General features: G+C 48.6%; 1 protein-coding gene across 3 annotated transcripts in view; it reads right to left on the reverse strand.

The window, feature by feature from the left end:
* TMEM104 (transmembrane protein 104) overlaps positions 1-16,840 on the reverse strand; it is a 44,181-nt gene extending 27,341 nt beyond the window's left edge. The window contains exons 1-8 of one of the 3 annotated variants that reach the window (XM_066979983.1): positions 16,703-16,840; positions 15,335-15,445; positions 13,238-13,359; positions 11,187-11,268; positions 10,142-10,244; positions 9,648-9,728; positions 5,190-5,289; positions 4,278-4,386 (exon numbers count right to left, since the gene is read on the reverse strand). In XM_066979983.1, coding sequence (XP_066836084.1) covers positions 4,278-4,386; positions 5,190-5,289; positions 9,648-9,728; positions 10,142-10,244; positions 11,187-11,268; positions 13,238-13,359; positions 15,335-15,379 — 642 coding nt within the window. In that variant the 5' untranslated portion in view covers positions 15,380-15,445; positions 16,703-16,840. Of the gene's footprint in view, positions 1-4,277; positions 4,387-5,189; positions 5,290-9,647; positions 9,729-10,141; positions 10,245-11,186; positions 11,269-13,237; positions 13,360-15,334; positions 15,446-16,640 lie in introns of all 3 variants that reach the window. The other 2 variants (XM_066979984.1, XM_066979982.1) reach the window with 2 other exon arrangements.
* Positions 16,841-16,912: the final 72 nt, after the last annotated feature.

Consider the following 16,912-nt stretch of genomic DNA (forward strand, 5'->3'; position numbering starts at 1 on the left):
AGCATCTGCGAGCCCGTCCGCGCAGACGCCGCGTCCCTTCCCCAGCAGCCCCGAAACCAGCAGAGACTCAGACGGAACAGATGCACCTGGGGGGCTCCGACACGCTGCCGAGCCAGGCGACGGGGCTACTGTAGCACGCCTCTCTCCCCCGAAAGGCGTTCGGCTTCCCCTGAGAACAAAAGCCATCTCCTTTCCGCTCAGGGAAGACGCCGTGTCCCAAACCGCCAGCAAAGGAGGGCCGGGAGGAGCGCGGAGGTTTTGGCTACTGCAGCTGGCCTGGTGCAGAAGAGAAGCACCGCTTGCCAGGCTCGGATGCATTTTGGATCAGACACTCTGAACGGCCGCCGATCCCCAGGATTTAATGTCTTATTTATCTCAGCGTCTGCTTTCTAGAAACAGGGACTGCGGTGTCACGCTTGTGCATCGGTGTAACACGGGAGCAGAAAGACCGGGAAGTGTTCTGAAGAGAGATCTGAAACCTAAACGCACTGCCCCTTCCCTCAGCCCACACAGGACACCCAGCTGACCTTACAGGGACCGTGACAAAGCGACTGCGCTCAGGCGAAGGCAGCACACCCAACCCGACCCTGTCCTCAGCGCTGCCACCAGAGCAGCCAGGGGACTCGGGACTCACTCGGGCTGTCGAGGACGTGACAGCGCCGTGACTGATCTGCAGCAGAGACAGAAAGCCATCGATCTGCCTGAGCTGTGCTCAGCGCTCGCCTTCAACAAGGTCGCTGGGCCATCTGACACAAGCCTTCCTCCCGGCCGATCCGCCCTGCGTGGTCTCAGAGCCCCGCGAGGGCTGCCTTGCAAGCCTCCCGGGCTCCTGCCACCAGAAAGAGAAGGCAAATGTTAGCAGCAAGTGATGGGACATGAGCAAACGATTAGTTCGGTATTGCCTGCACTTATTTACTTTGCAAGCCCTTATTTTCCAAGGCAATTTACAAACAAGAGGCAAGATAACCATTTGTTCAGACAAAGGTTAATAGGGGCCCAGCAGTCCCCGAGGACTCGGCAGTCACACTTAGGTGAGAAAATCTGGAGCAGCAATAAAGATGCTGCGCAGACAAGCAAGTCTCAAGAGAAGGATTTAATCTGTCTAAATATTCTCATTATGTTCGTAGTCTTCAGCTCCCATTAACAGTGATCAGAGCCGAGACAGCTTCCAGGGGCTTTTTGGGACAACAAACCGTGAAATAGGATTTTTACATCAGTCATTCTTCCTCTCCCCACTAGCTGAAGAGTCAATGTCTTTTGTTGAAAAGACAGCATCGGGAGACAAAGAGTCAACAGGATGAGGGCAGGACCAACCTTTGGCAGACCAGTGGCACTTGGCACAAGAGAGCTCCCCTTGGCACCGTTTTCTCCGAAAACCTCAAATAGACTGCTCACCCTGGAAGTCCAAAAAAGGCTTTCTGTGGGGCCACGCACAGAGTAAGAGCTACAACTACATCCAGTGACCTGCTTCGCAGGGAACAGGGACGAGATTCTAGTTAAATTCACTCATCGTGCTCCTAAAAACCACTCAAAACCTAAATACAGTCCTAAGACAAGGTGAGAGGACCAGAGGCAGACATCTAGGACACAAGGACTGACCCAAAACCTCAGCTGCTTTCTTTTGGGATCGCAGTGTCCATCTGTCCCTTGCCACAGGGGAACTTAGCCGGCAAAACGAGACCTTGTTTGTCCACTGAAACGTGGAACCAGAATTATTCGAACAGGAGAGAAATTAAACTAGAAAAAGAAAGCCAAGAAAACAGAACAGCTTCTCCGAAGGCTGTGATCCCCTGGGACCGAGAGAAGAAACTGCTGTGCTCTTGATGCATCTCACCCCTCCTCATTCTTCCGAGGTCTTTTCCCTTTCAGACAGACACGTTCTAGCTTTTCCTGCATGTCCACGACTCCACTTACATACACAAGAAGCTAAGACAAAATTCATAGAGCTACACTTCCCAATACTGAGAGCGCTCCAAAACCGTGGTGATATGTCCAAGAAATACCTGCCAGACCTCTGCCACTGCAACGGAGCTGCAAACGCTTCTCGCACCTGGTTTGTGTTACACACACCATTCAGATTAAGCTTCAAATAAACGCTGCGTAACTCTGGCAGCATCGTGTTCAATAACCAAGAGCTTGACCACCCTGTAGCCTGGTCCAGGGAAAGATGAGCAAATTAGAAATAACCTGGTGCAGAGACAGCAGCCCATGCCCTGCACTGTGCTTTTCTGGAAGCGGAGGCTGACATTTACATCCGACTGCATCAAGTCCTCTCATTTAGGCAACCCTCCAAAAGGGGGTTGAATCTTTCTACAGCAGAAAGCTTCGGTACTTATCAAGTGCTCAAGCCACAGCAAACTAGCAAATTACGAAGTCTCTTCACTCCTAAAATACCTCAATTGAAACTTCAAGCGAACCTTACATTTTCTATAATAGCTATAACAAAACATTTGTAACAATTTGGTGGACAACATAAAAGCTGTTTTGCTATTAATTTTTTGCTCAAAAATCAAGACGCTTCCTACCCATGCCATCCCCACGTTTCTCTTCAAAAATTTATGATTTGTAACGAGTGGTCATTAGTTTTCCACATTACAAATGGGACAGTAGGAGAAAAGTATTAACTGGCTTAATCTCTTCAGAGGCAGTCCAAACGTGAAGGCAGTGTCAGTGCTGTGGGTCTTAACATCTCGTGACTGATCACATCTCTTCTCCCTCTCTAGGGAGACCACCACAATTTTTGTTTTCTAGAGTAAAAGGCGCACAGATCAAGCAGGGAGTAGGATCAGGGCTGGATGTTGGACAAGTCCCAGTTTGCTCCTGTATTAATGGAACATCAGAGGCCTTATAAAACCACAACTCGGAGGTAATGCCGACACTCAGGATTCTCCTGAACACGATTGTGGAATGCTTCCTACCCCCCAGTAATCCACCGCAGACATATGCCTTCCCACAAGCAATCCCTCCCTGCTTGTAGGGAGGAGCACAGGAAAACACTGAAACCCTCCCCTCAATTACCAGGCAGGGAAGGATTAACCACTACCGAAGACTTTGCAGATATTTATTCTCCAAATCCACGAGAGACAAGCAGAGGGAAAAGCGCCTCTGAGACTTGTATACACAGACAGCAAGTCTAATGCTTACAGTTTTGTGGTTTTTTTTTTTTTTCCTCGAGTCCTAACAACAATTATCTTCATGAATTATAGACACAATATCCGAGAGACACAGGCAGGAATTAATGCATGTCTGCTTTTCTGACTAGCTCCTTCTGCTGGGTAAGGCAGAGTTATTGAAATTCAGGGAAGAAGTCCTCAATCTTGTGGAAATTTTAAAGAAACAGACCAAGACAATTTAATAAAGCAATAATATTTCTCTTAAATTATTAACTAGGCTTTGACATTCACTAATATTCCTGAGGCCCAGCTCTTTCTTTTGCAATAATGGAACCAACACTCTCAGATGTGATCTCCTGCACGTCCAGGATGTGCCAACTACAAAATGACTTCAGGTAGGCTTTACTCATGGATTTTTCCATGCACACATGGGCACCTCCAGAGCCTCATCACTTTTTTTCTTAAAACCCCCCAAGATCTTTGCTAATACTGTCCAAAATCCACATGATGCAGTACTTACATACCTCCTCGTTATGCCCTGCTAAGAATTATCTCCGGGTATAAGTGCTTGACTCTCACCAAGCTCAAGAGAAGCAGCGTTTATCATCCCATGAGAAAACCTTGGTTTCAGAGCAGAACCAAAGCACGGTAATAGATGCAATAGACAATCACAAACTAGACAGAAAGCTATTACTAAAGCAGCATAGAGCACTGATGTTAAGTGGTCTGTTTCCATCATCTTTCAAAAAAGCAGATTCTACTGTAGCATAAACAATTTTATTCCCATAAAGAACGCACTCAAGAGAGCTTAATATGCTTGAGTATATTGAGAACAATTATCTCAAAGTGACAATTACTTCAGCCAAACTCTAGAGAAAACCTTTGTCATGGATCCATCACCTGTTTAAGCAATATAAAACTACACAACAAGGACAGATCTACTTAAACTTGAGATCACAAGGATTATTCTGATGTCCACCATATTAAACCAGACACATCACCAAGACTGGAAAACAGGTATTTGGCTAATAAAGTCAGACTGAATTGAAAGCTTCACACCTCTGTTCTTCACTTACACCACATTTATCTCTATAGGGAAAAAAACCCTACTCACCAGAAGGCAGGTCAAGTAAAATAAAGGTCATTCCAGTTTGAGAAACTCACCAGATACAGTCTGTAAGCATCAATCCTTCGAATGGGCCCCCAGCACTTGTCTGTATCATTGTACTTCGTGCCATCTCCAACACTGCAAGAATGGTTGCCAATGGCACTGCTAGGAAAGAAGGACGGAGAAAGAGAAGACAGTGATCAGCTCCTCCCAGCAGATGTCTTCCCCTCTCCTGCGTTCAAGAGGAATGGTCAGACGCCCAAAGTGTGTGTTCCTCCGCTCCCTCCGTGATGGAGACACACCCCTTATATTTTCTGGACTTTAACAGAGCAAGTCAATGAACACTATGCATTTGAAGACAAATTATTTGATTATCCAGTTACAAGTCTGGTCATTAGACTAGCAAGTTTAGAGGTCACATACGGATCACTGCAGTTTTCCATTTTGAAGCTCTGAGCACAAGTGCAGCCCAGCCCAGACCAAGCAAACCAGTGTCTTTCACTATTTCTTTAGGAAGGAACTTATCTCAAGCCCAGAGCTTATCAGGTAAGCACAAAGTCCTGTCACCACTTGCAGGTCACAGGCTTGATAAGCACCACACCTCCCAGCTCTTATCCGGAGACAGAAGCTAAGATACTGCACAGGGGATGGCATTCAAACCAGTGAGCAATGAGCCCCATGCCTGCAAGGTGCTGAAGCTGAAGTACTTTACGCCCAGGGACTTACCTGAAATCAGGTCAAGTACTTTTGAGGCATCCAACAACAGCTTAGCCTGCAGCAGCCACTTGGGTGGGGAATACAGAACAACTTCACCTTCCCACGCACGTGCACTGAGATGTCCTTGAGTCATTTCTCCACTTGTCTTCAGAAAGGAGAGCTGAACCCAGTCAGACTTATCACCCCATCAAGCCCAAAAACCTGCCCTTGTCCCTCTTAGCACGTAACTGCACAGCAGTAAGCACACTTACCAGGTCACTTGCATAAGAGAGACCGGCACAGCCGCTGCGTAGATTGCCAGGTCCCCATAGAGGTAGATAATAATGCAGAAATAGAAGAGGTTGACACCCACTGCAAGAAAAAGTGATGTTGGGGATTCTTGAACTCCGCACGCTAAATCAATAATTCACAAAAGTTTTTTCAACACCTTAAAAAAAACCACCATTTCTTTCTGTAGTTTACTTTTTCTGCATTGAACCGCACAGAAGGGTCACACCAGCAGGTTAGGAGACAGCTACAGCACAGGAACCGATGGGACATGAGGCCTCAGAGCTCAGCTCTGCCTGCTGAAATACCCGGCCTTCACACCAGGCACTCGAGCTTACACCCATCCTCCAGTCGCTGCTCAAGGCCCACAGGTCTCACATAATTGAACTATCAGACGAAGCTGACAACCTGGAAGAGTCACAGGCACACTAGCTGACGGTGACAGACCTGGTGTGAACACACCTTGAGCAACGGTGCGGTGAAGAAACACGAGCTGTTAGTACTCTGCCAATTCCAAGCCTGCAGGACCTTCGCAGTAAGGATTTAGCCCTGCAGAGATCCAGTTCCACACGGTCGAGGTGGAGCCGTTTGGGAGATCCCTTAACGCCAGCATCCCGAGGCAAGATTCAAACTTGCAAAGCTTGAAAACTGTTTCTGCAGCCCTACTACACCCTAGTGCCACAATGAACACTGATCCTGTCCCCAAATGTTTTCTTCTGTGGTTTGCTTCTGTCTTAAATTTGCTCTGCCTTCAGCTATGAGATTAGAAACGTCTTACTCAAGCAATCTGGGTGCACAAAACAGCCTTTCTTGGGCTCGGGAAGACACTGCTGTGGAGGGCTGAGATCAGCAGGAACAAAGATATGATTGATGAGACCCCGGGATTCTTTTCTTCCATGAGAGCTGGTATAAATCTCAGCAACGAAAAACAAACTGGAACATATTTCAGTTCAGAAACAGGTGAGCTACAAAAAGAAGCCTCAAATTTGTTTCATTTAGGAGGTAGATACTGAAGGAAAGCAGCTCAAGGAACCTGTCCATACTTTCCAGTTGCGATACCACTTGATGCTTAATCCTAATGCAGCCTGGGCAAATCAATTCACCTCTCCGAGACTCATATGACAGCTATCAAATAAAAATGTCATTACTGCAGGAACAGGGATTAATATTTCCACAGCACTTGGTTGCCCTCAAGTTTCACCATGTGTTTTGCCATCATATTGTCCCTGGATCCCTGGGTGTCAGGACACATTAACAGGCATTCCACTCGTGTTAAATAAATTACTCAATGTGCTGAGCCTACTTAGCAGAAAACGTTTCTACAAAAAGGGCTGTATGGGAAAGCAGCAAGAAGACTTCCCTGCTCTTATAAAGCACTAAGACAATACACAAGAGTTACTCCTGGTTTGTTTGAATAGATAAATGGAGATCTTCAGCCCCTCCAGAAATAGCCAGAAAATTTCTTATAGGTCCCTTCATTTTTTCCCCTCTGTGAAAGATTTAAGATGACCACACAGCAAGGAGACTGCATTATTCTGAATACGACAGCAAACTCCCTACCAGTTCTCTCCAATTCCCTATTAAAAAAGGTCGAGTATTGTAACAAACACCTGATGTAGGACAGAAGCTGCAAAATCCACTAAGCACTAGACAGACTTAGATGCAGATCCCCAAACCAGAATCTACTACTGACACCAGGTCTCAGGTGCTCTATTTTTTTGGTGTATACACAAAATAGTGCTCACACAAGAAGCTAAGCTGCAGCAGTACCACCAGGAACTCACCAGCACACCCAATATCCCTATTCCAGTGTGGATTTCTCTGCCTGTGGGAAGTCCAGGTAGCAGTCCTCTCCCGAACTCGTGCCCTCCAAAGAGGGGAGAAGACTTTACTGCCAGTTCTTTTACAAGCTGCTACTGATCCTCCCTGATCAATACTTTCATTACTGGACAAAAATGGGAAAATCAATGGTTTCCTGTGGGGGGACAGCATGACAGATGTGCCCAGATTCCATTGCCGCAACAAATGACTGCTCGGTCCCAGAAGAAAGCACCCAACATTGCAAATAAAAAAAAAAGCAGTTCTTCAGAGCCAGCTTTTTTAAAAGAGCATACAGGCCCACCACAGCCTAAACCTAAGACAGCTCTCTTTAAGAAAGCAGACAGTCTGAGATGGAAATTTATCCTCGGCTTACCTCCCAGGACTGCAGATTCAACTCCTGTCAGATTGTTTAAGGAAAAAAAGTTAAGAGAAAAGAGCAGAGAACTCCCTAGGTCTCAGAGGCTTTAAGGTCTATTACAAAGCCTTCACCAGCCTTCCCTCTGAAGGCTGTAAAGCTCTCAGACACCCTGGTTTTGGATCCACGCTTCAAATATTGTAAGCAAAACCCACCCAGACACTTGCTAGCTGTGAAACGGCAGAGGGTGGTGCTTGGAGCCAGGACTTGCCAAGCGTGACCCAGTTTCTCAGCACCAGGCTGTAGGAAGGGGTCACCGAGCAACTGCCCTTAGCCAAGGCCTCTCTGTGCATCTGTCAGCACGAAAACTTCAGCCAGGATCTGCAGAGGGAGGCACCTAACCTGCCTGCTCTCTGCAACGGCTCAGCAGACCAGAGTGCATCTCTCAGCTAGGACTCAGCAACAGCTCTTTGCTGCTGAGTATAGAGGAGGGGAAAGCAGCAGGTGAGTTACAGCTGCCCCAGACCCTTTGCTCTGCGTACCTTTCGTCTCATCTCTCACCAGTTGTTTCAAGCCTGCAGCTGTTCCCGCTGACTTCCCGCAGATTTATCCCTTGGCACTAGCTTGAGTCAGCCCGGGGGAGGATCCCTGACACAGAAAGCAGATAACTCGGGCTAAAACAACATTAAGAAGGGAGATTAAGATTCAGAATGCTAAGCAGTTAATATCACTTCGCTGGGAAACGTCCATCGGCACCCCGGAGGACGTGTATTTCCAGCACCCTCTACTGGCTGAGCAGCAGCTGGCACCAAGGCAGAGAAACCTTTTAGAAGGCAACTGCTCAACACCTGGCTCACCTGAGGGGTTATCACCATCTTCCTGGGAAGCACACGAGAAGAAGAGGCCTTCTGAGACTTGTCTGTGTACTCCCCCAGTCCACGTGCAATAAAACAGGCCTCCGTACCTAAATCCTCAGTGATACTGCTGAGCCACATTGTCCAGGGCTTGCTATCAAAGCAACATCCTAATACTAGTCCTCAGAGGAGTACTGAGAGCTAAGGAAGCATCCGCGGTGTTTTACAGATGGCAAAGAACACAAACAAGAAAGCTTGCCTAAAGTCAGAGCATCTCAGAGCAACAGACAAGACTAGGAACAAGATGTTTCTGGGTCTCTAGCACAGTCAAGTCACCTCTCCTCTTCTGACTCGGAAAAGTGGCAGCCTGATTCACTGTGGCTTTTGATACTCCTGAATGCTTTATGTCTACAAAGACCCACACGGGGCATATAGGGAAATCAAGCTATTTTTTTCAACTAGACTTTAAAATCAGCAATAATATAGCTGAAACAATCTTCACTCCTTAAGCCCAGCTGTCCTTCAGAGGCAGTCTTAGAATGGCATAAAGCTGATGTAATGTAGTGGAAAAAACAGCCCATCACATCTTCGTGAGGTGGCTAGCGAACAAGAGAAAATGTCGCTGTCCACAAGAAATGGGGCCTGACAGGCTCAAAATTGCACAACCATGGTGTCTGATGATTTTCTGGCTCTGCTCAGCATTTCAAATGTATTCCTCACCCAGCTTCAGAACGCCTAACATTGTAGCTTGCGTTTCTATTGTATGCAGCAATGGATACGGCTTTATTGCAGCATACCTACAAGCTCGTTCCCTGACATACAACAAAAGACAATAGCAAAAAGACAAGATATCTGCCTACCACGTGCTCACCAGGGACCCTTCTTCATTCAGTAGTTCACGTCCCAGCAGCTGACCCCCACCCCCAGATACATGCAGTTCTCAGCAGCTCTCCCCAGAAGCCTCTCTCCTTCAGACAGGCACTTAAAGGGTTCAGGAAAAAAAAAGTTTTATTCTCAAATACTGCCAAGGTGGAACCAGTGAATTCTACAGCTGGGCTCTACCACTGCAGAGAACAGAGATCAGAGGGCAGATGCAGGGTTAGGTTGAGAACAGTCAGAAGAGGCACTGACTTAAGCTTACCTGTGTCAGCCAACTACCCAGAACCGGTATTTTTGGCAACACCACCACAGCACCCTCCCCTTCATACAGGTTCTGGCCCACACATATCCTGCTTTGTAGAAACACTACACAGAGGGATGGATAGTTCGCAGATAAGGAACAACACTCTTGGACGGAACCATCTCAAACTCAGAATGCAAACCCACACTGAGAAGCACTCAGACTTAACAAAAGACATACACACAGTATGCAGCAGGACTGCGAGGGACACTTAAACGCATCAATCACGTACCTTTATTGAAGAACATGGAAGCCATCTGGCCCATTTCCACCCTTTCAGTGATTTCAAAGATATTGGGTGAGCCACGTCTCTCTGCAAGTTGAAAACAAGAAGATTTCAACCAGTCCCTCGAGTAAAAACAGAGGCCAGACTATCTGAAGACACCCAAGAAGCTCCAGCAGTAGTTTGAAGGACACTATGTACTATCTACCACTCCACAGCTGCAGAGCCACGGGTCCAATCACTCTGCTGAAGTTAGTTTAAAGTGTTTTCAGAATAAGGTATTCTCATCTTAGTGACCTAGAGGGAAGAGATCTTTATCAGACTGCAGAAGGTAAACTGAATTCTCAATGAGCCTTATCTTGGAAGTGCTAAAGTCTTTGGGATGCAAATGTGAAATTAAGGGCAAAATGGACAGAAGAGTCCTCCTGCTCCACTTACTGGGGCTCACAGGAATGCTGCCTGTAGAGAAAAGGTCTCAGTGAAAGCATGAAGCAGGTACTTACGAACTGACAGGATAGGTCGCGTCTCTGCTCGCTCATAGCCATCTTGGAGGAGAACATCACTGTCAGATACTCCAGAGGAAGAATCCTCATCCTCATCATCCTCCTGGAAGAAAAGGCCAGACCACTGCTCAGATTTCCACTACCTACAGCACAAGCTATGGCACTGCCAGTGTCATCGTCTCACTTCCAGCACCTCAGAGGTAGAGCCCATACAGGGCTGGGCAGGACAGGCTAGCAAGTAGGGGCAATATCAGGAGCCCTTGGCCCAGGCTTGAGACACTGGAGAGCAGAAAAGGGCACTAGCAGAGCAGTCTGAGGGGAGTGCCAGGCTCTGCTCTTAGCAGGTCATACAGCAACAGCATCCGATTCACACAGTGATACGTGGCACGAGGAAGTCAGAAGTGTCTGACAGATCTACAGGGCTGCAGAACTGGTAAAAGAAATCTTAGTGTTTTTATTGGCCATTTCTGCTCTGTCTGGCTATGACATCTCGTAACTCCAGCCCAGTAACATACAGGCAGGGATCTAAATCAGTGCAAACAATCATACCTCACACTGATCCAGAAAAGCCACTAAAGCCAGGATCCAAAAAAGCCACAAGCGAATTTTCCAGCAAGGACATACTTCAGGACTGTCCACTCCCTGGGACACATCCTGACTGGCAGCAAGGACATTCCTGCCTGTCCCAGTTAAGTGACCTGAGATCAGCGAGGATTTATAGAACCTGGCACACTCCAAATGGCACCGATATATTGCCTGCCACCTCTCCACACTCGCTGAGCAACGATTCAGGGCAAGGAGAGCACATTCAGTAAAAAATGTGAGAAGCACAAGAGATTTTTCAAAGCTGGAGCAGAAAATCCTGTCTTTAATGAGCAACCCCACGGGGAACTAAAAGTCATATTTTACACGGCAAAGTTCCGTAGAGTAGAAATCTATTCCTTTATTAGAGTTATTAATGAGGCGAGGCAACGACAGAGGAATCTCAGGCAAGCCTTGTGTGATAAAAACCACCAGAAAATGGAAAATGAAACCCCACACAAACCTTGCGTTTTTCCATCCTCTTCCATCGCAGCTGGGCATTTGCAGCAGCCATGGCCTCCACCACAAACGTGGTAGTCATATAGCTGGGAGAGAAATTCAATTAATATCAACAACAGTCAAGCATTGTTGCTTAAGATACATGGAGAATTATCCCCACTGTTTGTAGGGGCAAACACACCAAATAAACAGAACTGCTTTCACCAACTTCGCACCCTCCCCCCCCGCCTATTTCATAGTTTCTGCTCAGCACACTGCTGCCTTCTGCTCTTGAGATGGAGGTGTTCAAGCAGAGAACAAAACGCAGTAAAAATACACATGCCTTCAGATATCAGGAGACATTAGGTAGCTGGGAAACTCCTTGCTAGTAGTTCTGAGGGTTTGGGAAGACAAGAGGAGTTTCCCCCCTTGTTACAAAGCTGGGCCCTAAAAGGGAAAAGGAAGCCTGGACTAGCACAGTGCTGTTAGGAAGTTTATCTATTACAGCCTGTGGCAAATGTACTGTGCTGCCCTAAAGACTCTTACAAATGGCATTAGAAAAAGAACAACACAAGGCAGAAGGGCAGATCGCATCTATATGCAAACACGCTTTGCTGGAGGCCATGGGAAAAACTGGCCAGGGGACAGTTACAGTCACCGATGCTTCTATGGAAAGCACGTCGTTATCTCAGCTAAACAGTCCTGTAATTAAAAAAAAAAAACTTCAAATCAATCTTAGTTAAGGCATTAGAGTGGTTTCCCTGTTTCAGGAATTGGACTCATTTATCAAGCTCAAGCGAGAGATTAATTTTGCCAGAATAAAAGAAAGCAGCCCTGTCCTGAGGCCCACGTAGCAATTTCTGCACAGATTCTTCTTGCGCCGAAGGGTCATTGCCCAGAGGGCAAGAGGAAGCCGAGCACCAGCGCTGGGACAAAAGCAACGCAGCTCCCAAGGCACTGAATACTTCAAGCTCTGTTTTTACTTCAGTCTGGTTGTGGAACCCAGGTTTGGAAACTTGCGCTCTTCTGCTGACCTTGACGGACTGTCTGCTAGTGCTGCATTTCACGTGCTAAATTTGTGCTTTGAAACAACTAGCTAGAAAGACTGCTTACAAAGCTCCCGGTACTGGTACTGCCACAGTCGACATTTCAATCAAGCCTCTGAAGCACACAGCTTTGAGGTGGGGAGTTTAGAAGCGTTACTACAGTCAGTACTGAGCACGGCTACCCCTGTTTAGCAGCACCTAACAGGTCTGAAAATCACTGCCTTCACATCAAAGGCACGTTCAGAACTAGTTATCCACAAGAAAAGAACTTCTAAGTTCTGTTCTTACCAACAGCAGGAGGGGAATTTTATTCCTATTTATTTGTAAACCAAGCAAGAAACGAGCAGGGATACACGGCTTGTCGGGAAGACGACAATTCTGTTCATAACTGGAGAATTTCAACCTGCCTGGACATCGGCGCTCTATCAGCAGCCTTCAGCTCCACCTGCTGCTCCAGCAGGGACACAGGCAGCTGAGCAGAAGCTCGTGGCAAACCAGCTCCAAAGTCACGAGACCTGCTCCAAGGTCTCAAGCAGCAAAGGGCAGGCGGCAGACAGGCCCAGCCACACAGCAGTTTGTTTGCCCGACATGCTTGCAGCTGCCCCAAGCACTGCCAGAAGCCAAGAAAAAACAACAGGTCTGCTTCCCACCTGCAACTCTCGAGGCAGAGAAATGAACCCACATCACCTGTGACCTGGTTAACATTCGTGGAATTGATCTGTGACATACCCAAGTAAGGGACATGCACAGGGAGTACAGGAAAAGAAAAAGGGAGCTGGGAGAGAGGTCCCAAAAGACTGGACTAGAGCAAAAGTCTTTTCTCTCTGTCAGGAGATGTGGTGCAGCACCACTTCCCAGACAGTCAGAAACACATCCCTCCAAATAACATCCACAGGCCTGCAGAGATCAGTGCTCAAACAGCAGAGGGACAGGACCCCTGAGAAAGGCAGCCTAAGCCTCAGCACTGTTCTTAGGGCTCCAGCGACCTGAACACCCCCCAGTCTCCTGAAGACACACACCCACATCCTACCTCATAAAGCCCAGGAACATGAGGAGGACAAGGCTGACCAGCCACCCTGCTGTCGCAAACGCCTTCGGCATGGTTAGAGCTCCTGTCCCGACGATAAGGTTGAACATGTAAACCAGACCGACCTGCAATATCCACATAATCCAACATGAGTTCGCAGCTTTGCCAGAGATCATCCAAAACCCCTCACATGCGTGCTAATTCAAATGGAGAGAGCAATCTTTGTGCGCAAGGTGGGTGGGACCAAGCCCATGTTAGAGACAAAAATCCTAGGGGACTGATAACCAGAGAACAAAGCAAGTTACAGCTCATTTTTCATGAAAAGACTGTAATTCCTTCTCCATTTTTCTAATTTTAAAATAGTGTTTCCTTCTAACTTTCAAAGTTAAAAAGGATGCGAGCTTTGTTTGCTCTAACATCCATTAGCTTCTATCAGAATTGTTTACAATGTGGGTTTGGGTCTCTCTATTTTCTGACCTAAGTACTTACGACTAGATACAAGAGATCCCTTTCAGGATGTCTTATTCTACATTATTCTTCAGCAAGCAGGAAACATCCAAATAGAGCTGTAATCCAAAGCCTGCTTGCCATTTTACCAGTAAGCAACTCAGTGCTTTGGAAAAGCTATTTCATTTCCGGAAGGGAAAGGATTTTATCATCTCTAACAACTGCCTTTCTTTTTTTTTTTTTGGCCCAGGGCAAAAATGTAATTGTGCACCTGGACAGCACCCCCAGACTGCAAATTTAGCTGAACTCACAGAGATTGCCCCAAAGTTTGTTGTCGCAGATGTTTTCTCTCTTTTTTTCCTAATATAGGTCAGTATCTCTCTAGAGGAGAGTCAGTAAAGAGCTATGCCTGAGTACATTTTTCTGAGTGTGAAGAAACTGATACCAGGACTATTCCCCAGAGACCCCGCACGCCCTACATTCACTAACATAAGCAGAGCAATTTCATCTTCTGACGGTTCTCCCAGGACAAGTCAGCCGTCGCAGCTCGCAGGAAAGTTCTTTTCATTCGTCTGGCACAGCTGTCATTCCCCAAGCACACCTCCTGCTCAAGTGCCCAGGGCCATGACTCACTTCAGTGAAGGACTCTTTAAAATAAAACACTCAAGTGATTTTCCTTGACTGCGGTCAAGTAGGCTGAGCTGAGATCGGTGCTTGTGTATTCAGCCTAGCTGGACATCTTCAGGCAAAGAGGAAAGAGCGCTCTAGACTTTGAGATGAGAGTCTAGGAAATTCCTGCCACACCAACATAAATGTGACACTAATTCTTTAGGGTCCAGACACCCCAGTTACTGTCTTGTTCTCTGTTTTCTCAGTCGTGGCCTACTTCTGCAGTCTGATATCCAGTTGTTCTGAATTCAGTCATTAACAGGGGGATGAAAGTTTCAGAACATCTGAAAGCTGACGTAGAATTCAGCACTGGTTCTTTATTAGTCATCTGTGGGGTTTTTGGGGAAAATTGTTTGCAAAGCATTGATCTAAGAGCTGACACTGCATGAACACTTGCGGCTATCAAAACCGTATTTCCAGTAACATAATAAAGAATTGGTTCTGCATGTTCATGGGGCATGACACAGAAGAAACACCATGACTGACAACTTTAAATGAAGCGGGTTAAAATAAATTACTGAAATTCACTGATTTGTAGCTGTTCTTTTATATATGATTTTCCTCTGAACTTCTTAAAAGAAAACAAAAGGACAATTTCCACGTCACAATTTTCCCTGTTTAAGTGAGCTTCACGTGACAATTTAGGCTGATGAAAATGCTGAAGTATAAGAGCGACAGGTAGAAGGATGCAAGAGCTGATATCAGACACGAAGCTTTTCTTAACACATTTTAAGAAACTATACCTTAAGCAGACACCATCCTTTACAGCATATAAAGGAACGTGTGATGTTGTAGAAAGAAAAAGCTACAAGCACTAAGCATTTTGAAGTAGCCTTTGACCTCCACTACCTCTTGAAACACTGAGGTTATGTGCACGGGGAAGTGGGAAATGACAACGCAAACCGTGCTGAAAGAAGAGGATTTTGAAAAGACTTCTGAGTAAAGACACCCGGGCCGGCGGTGAGCCCGAAGCGCAGGACTTACGTAAGGCGAGTAAAGCTCTCCCGTATCGGTAATGCCGCCGGCCATGGTGAAGGCAGTTGGGAGGCTCGGAGCAGAACGAGGAGGGCGTTCTCAACTTCTGTTGCCTTTTGCCTACGGAAAAAAAAAAAGCACAAAGTTGCATCACCTCTGTCAGAAAGAGGGGGAACTCACGAGGCAACTTTTGCACGCTTGTCTCCTGACACAGGACAGACGTGCCCGGCTCAGCGGCAACACAGCTCAGCACCACGAGAAGTTCCCTGCCCAATGAGCCCAGCTGAAAGCAACACCCGAGGGCCCTGCCCTTCCACAGCACGCGATGTCCCAACCAGCCAGATGGAGGTTTCAGACCGCAGGAGGAAGCATGCCTGCCCCGGGGACGCTCTCAAACCTCGCTTCTCACACAGCCGCTGCTCCTAAGGAGCACAGGGCTGCTGCCAAGCAGGGCAGGCTGAGGCAGCCCCCGGCCTCCCCGAACAACCCCAGGGGCAGAAAATAGCAGGAAGCTGACAGCAGCCCCACAAAGACACGGGGCACTGAGCCACCTGCACCGGGGTTTTTAATGCACGAGTATTTGGGGAACCTCCACCGCCTGCCAGAGCCCCGGGGAGCGAGGCAGCAACAACACACGCTGGGGGGGGGGGGGGGGGGCTGGGAGCACCACTAGCCCCCGGTGGTCCCACACAGGGAGCCCAGACCCCACAGAGACCCCAAGAGCCCCCCACAGAGACTCCAGACCCCCACAGAGACCCCCGGGGGCCCCGCACAGGGATCCTAGCCCCCACAGGGACTCCCAGTGGTCCCATACAGAGACCCCAGACCCCACAGGGACCCCACACGTGGTTCCCAGACCCCACAGGGACCTCATACCCCACAGGGACCCCCGGGGGCCCCATACAGGGACCCCAGACCCCCCAGGGGTCCCCGGTGGTGTAACACAGGGACCCCAGACCCCACAGAGACCCCAAACCCCACAGGGACCCCACACAGGACCCTAGGCCCCCCCAAAGACCCCACCGGGGCCCCACACAGGGACCCCAAGCCCCCCAGAGACCCCACACAGGGCCCCAGACTCCCCCCAGGGACCCCCGGGGGCCCCATACTGGGGCACCAGACCCTCCAGGAACCCCCAGGACCCTCACACAAGGACTCCACACCCCACAGGGACCCCACAGGGACCCCATACAGGGAACCCAGACCCCACAGGGACCCCCAGTGGTCCCACACAGAGACCCCAGACCCCCCAGAGACCCGCCCAAGACCCCTAAACCCCCCCCAGGACCCCCAAACCCCCCCCGGACCCCCTCACCCGCCCTGCTGCAGCCCCAGGGAGGACAAGCAGCCGGTCCCAAGGCCCAGGGCCCTCCTCACCGGCGGCCGGCTCCCTCCTCCTCCTCCTGCCCCTCCTCCCGGCCCTGCCCCGGGGCCGCCCCCCGGGCCCCTCACTGCGCACGCGCGGCCCGGGGAATGGGGGCGTGGGCCGGCGGGGGGCGAGGGGGGAAGTCTTCCGCGCACGTGACCAGGTCCCGCGCCTTCGCCCGCGGATTGGAGGGGCGGGGTCACGTGGGAACGGGGTGGGCG

This window comes from Anser cygnoides, chromosome 19, assembly GCF_040182565.1.
Source record: "Anser cygnoides isolate HZ-2024a breed goose chromosome 19, Taihu_goose_T2T_genome, whole genome shotgun sequence".
NCBI classification, from domain to species: Eukaryota; Metazoa; Chordata; class Aves; order Anseriformes; family Anatidae; genus Anser; species Anser cygnoides.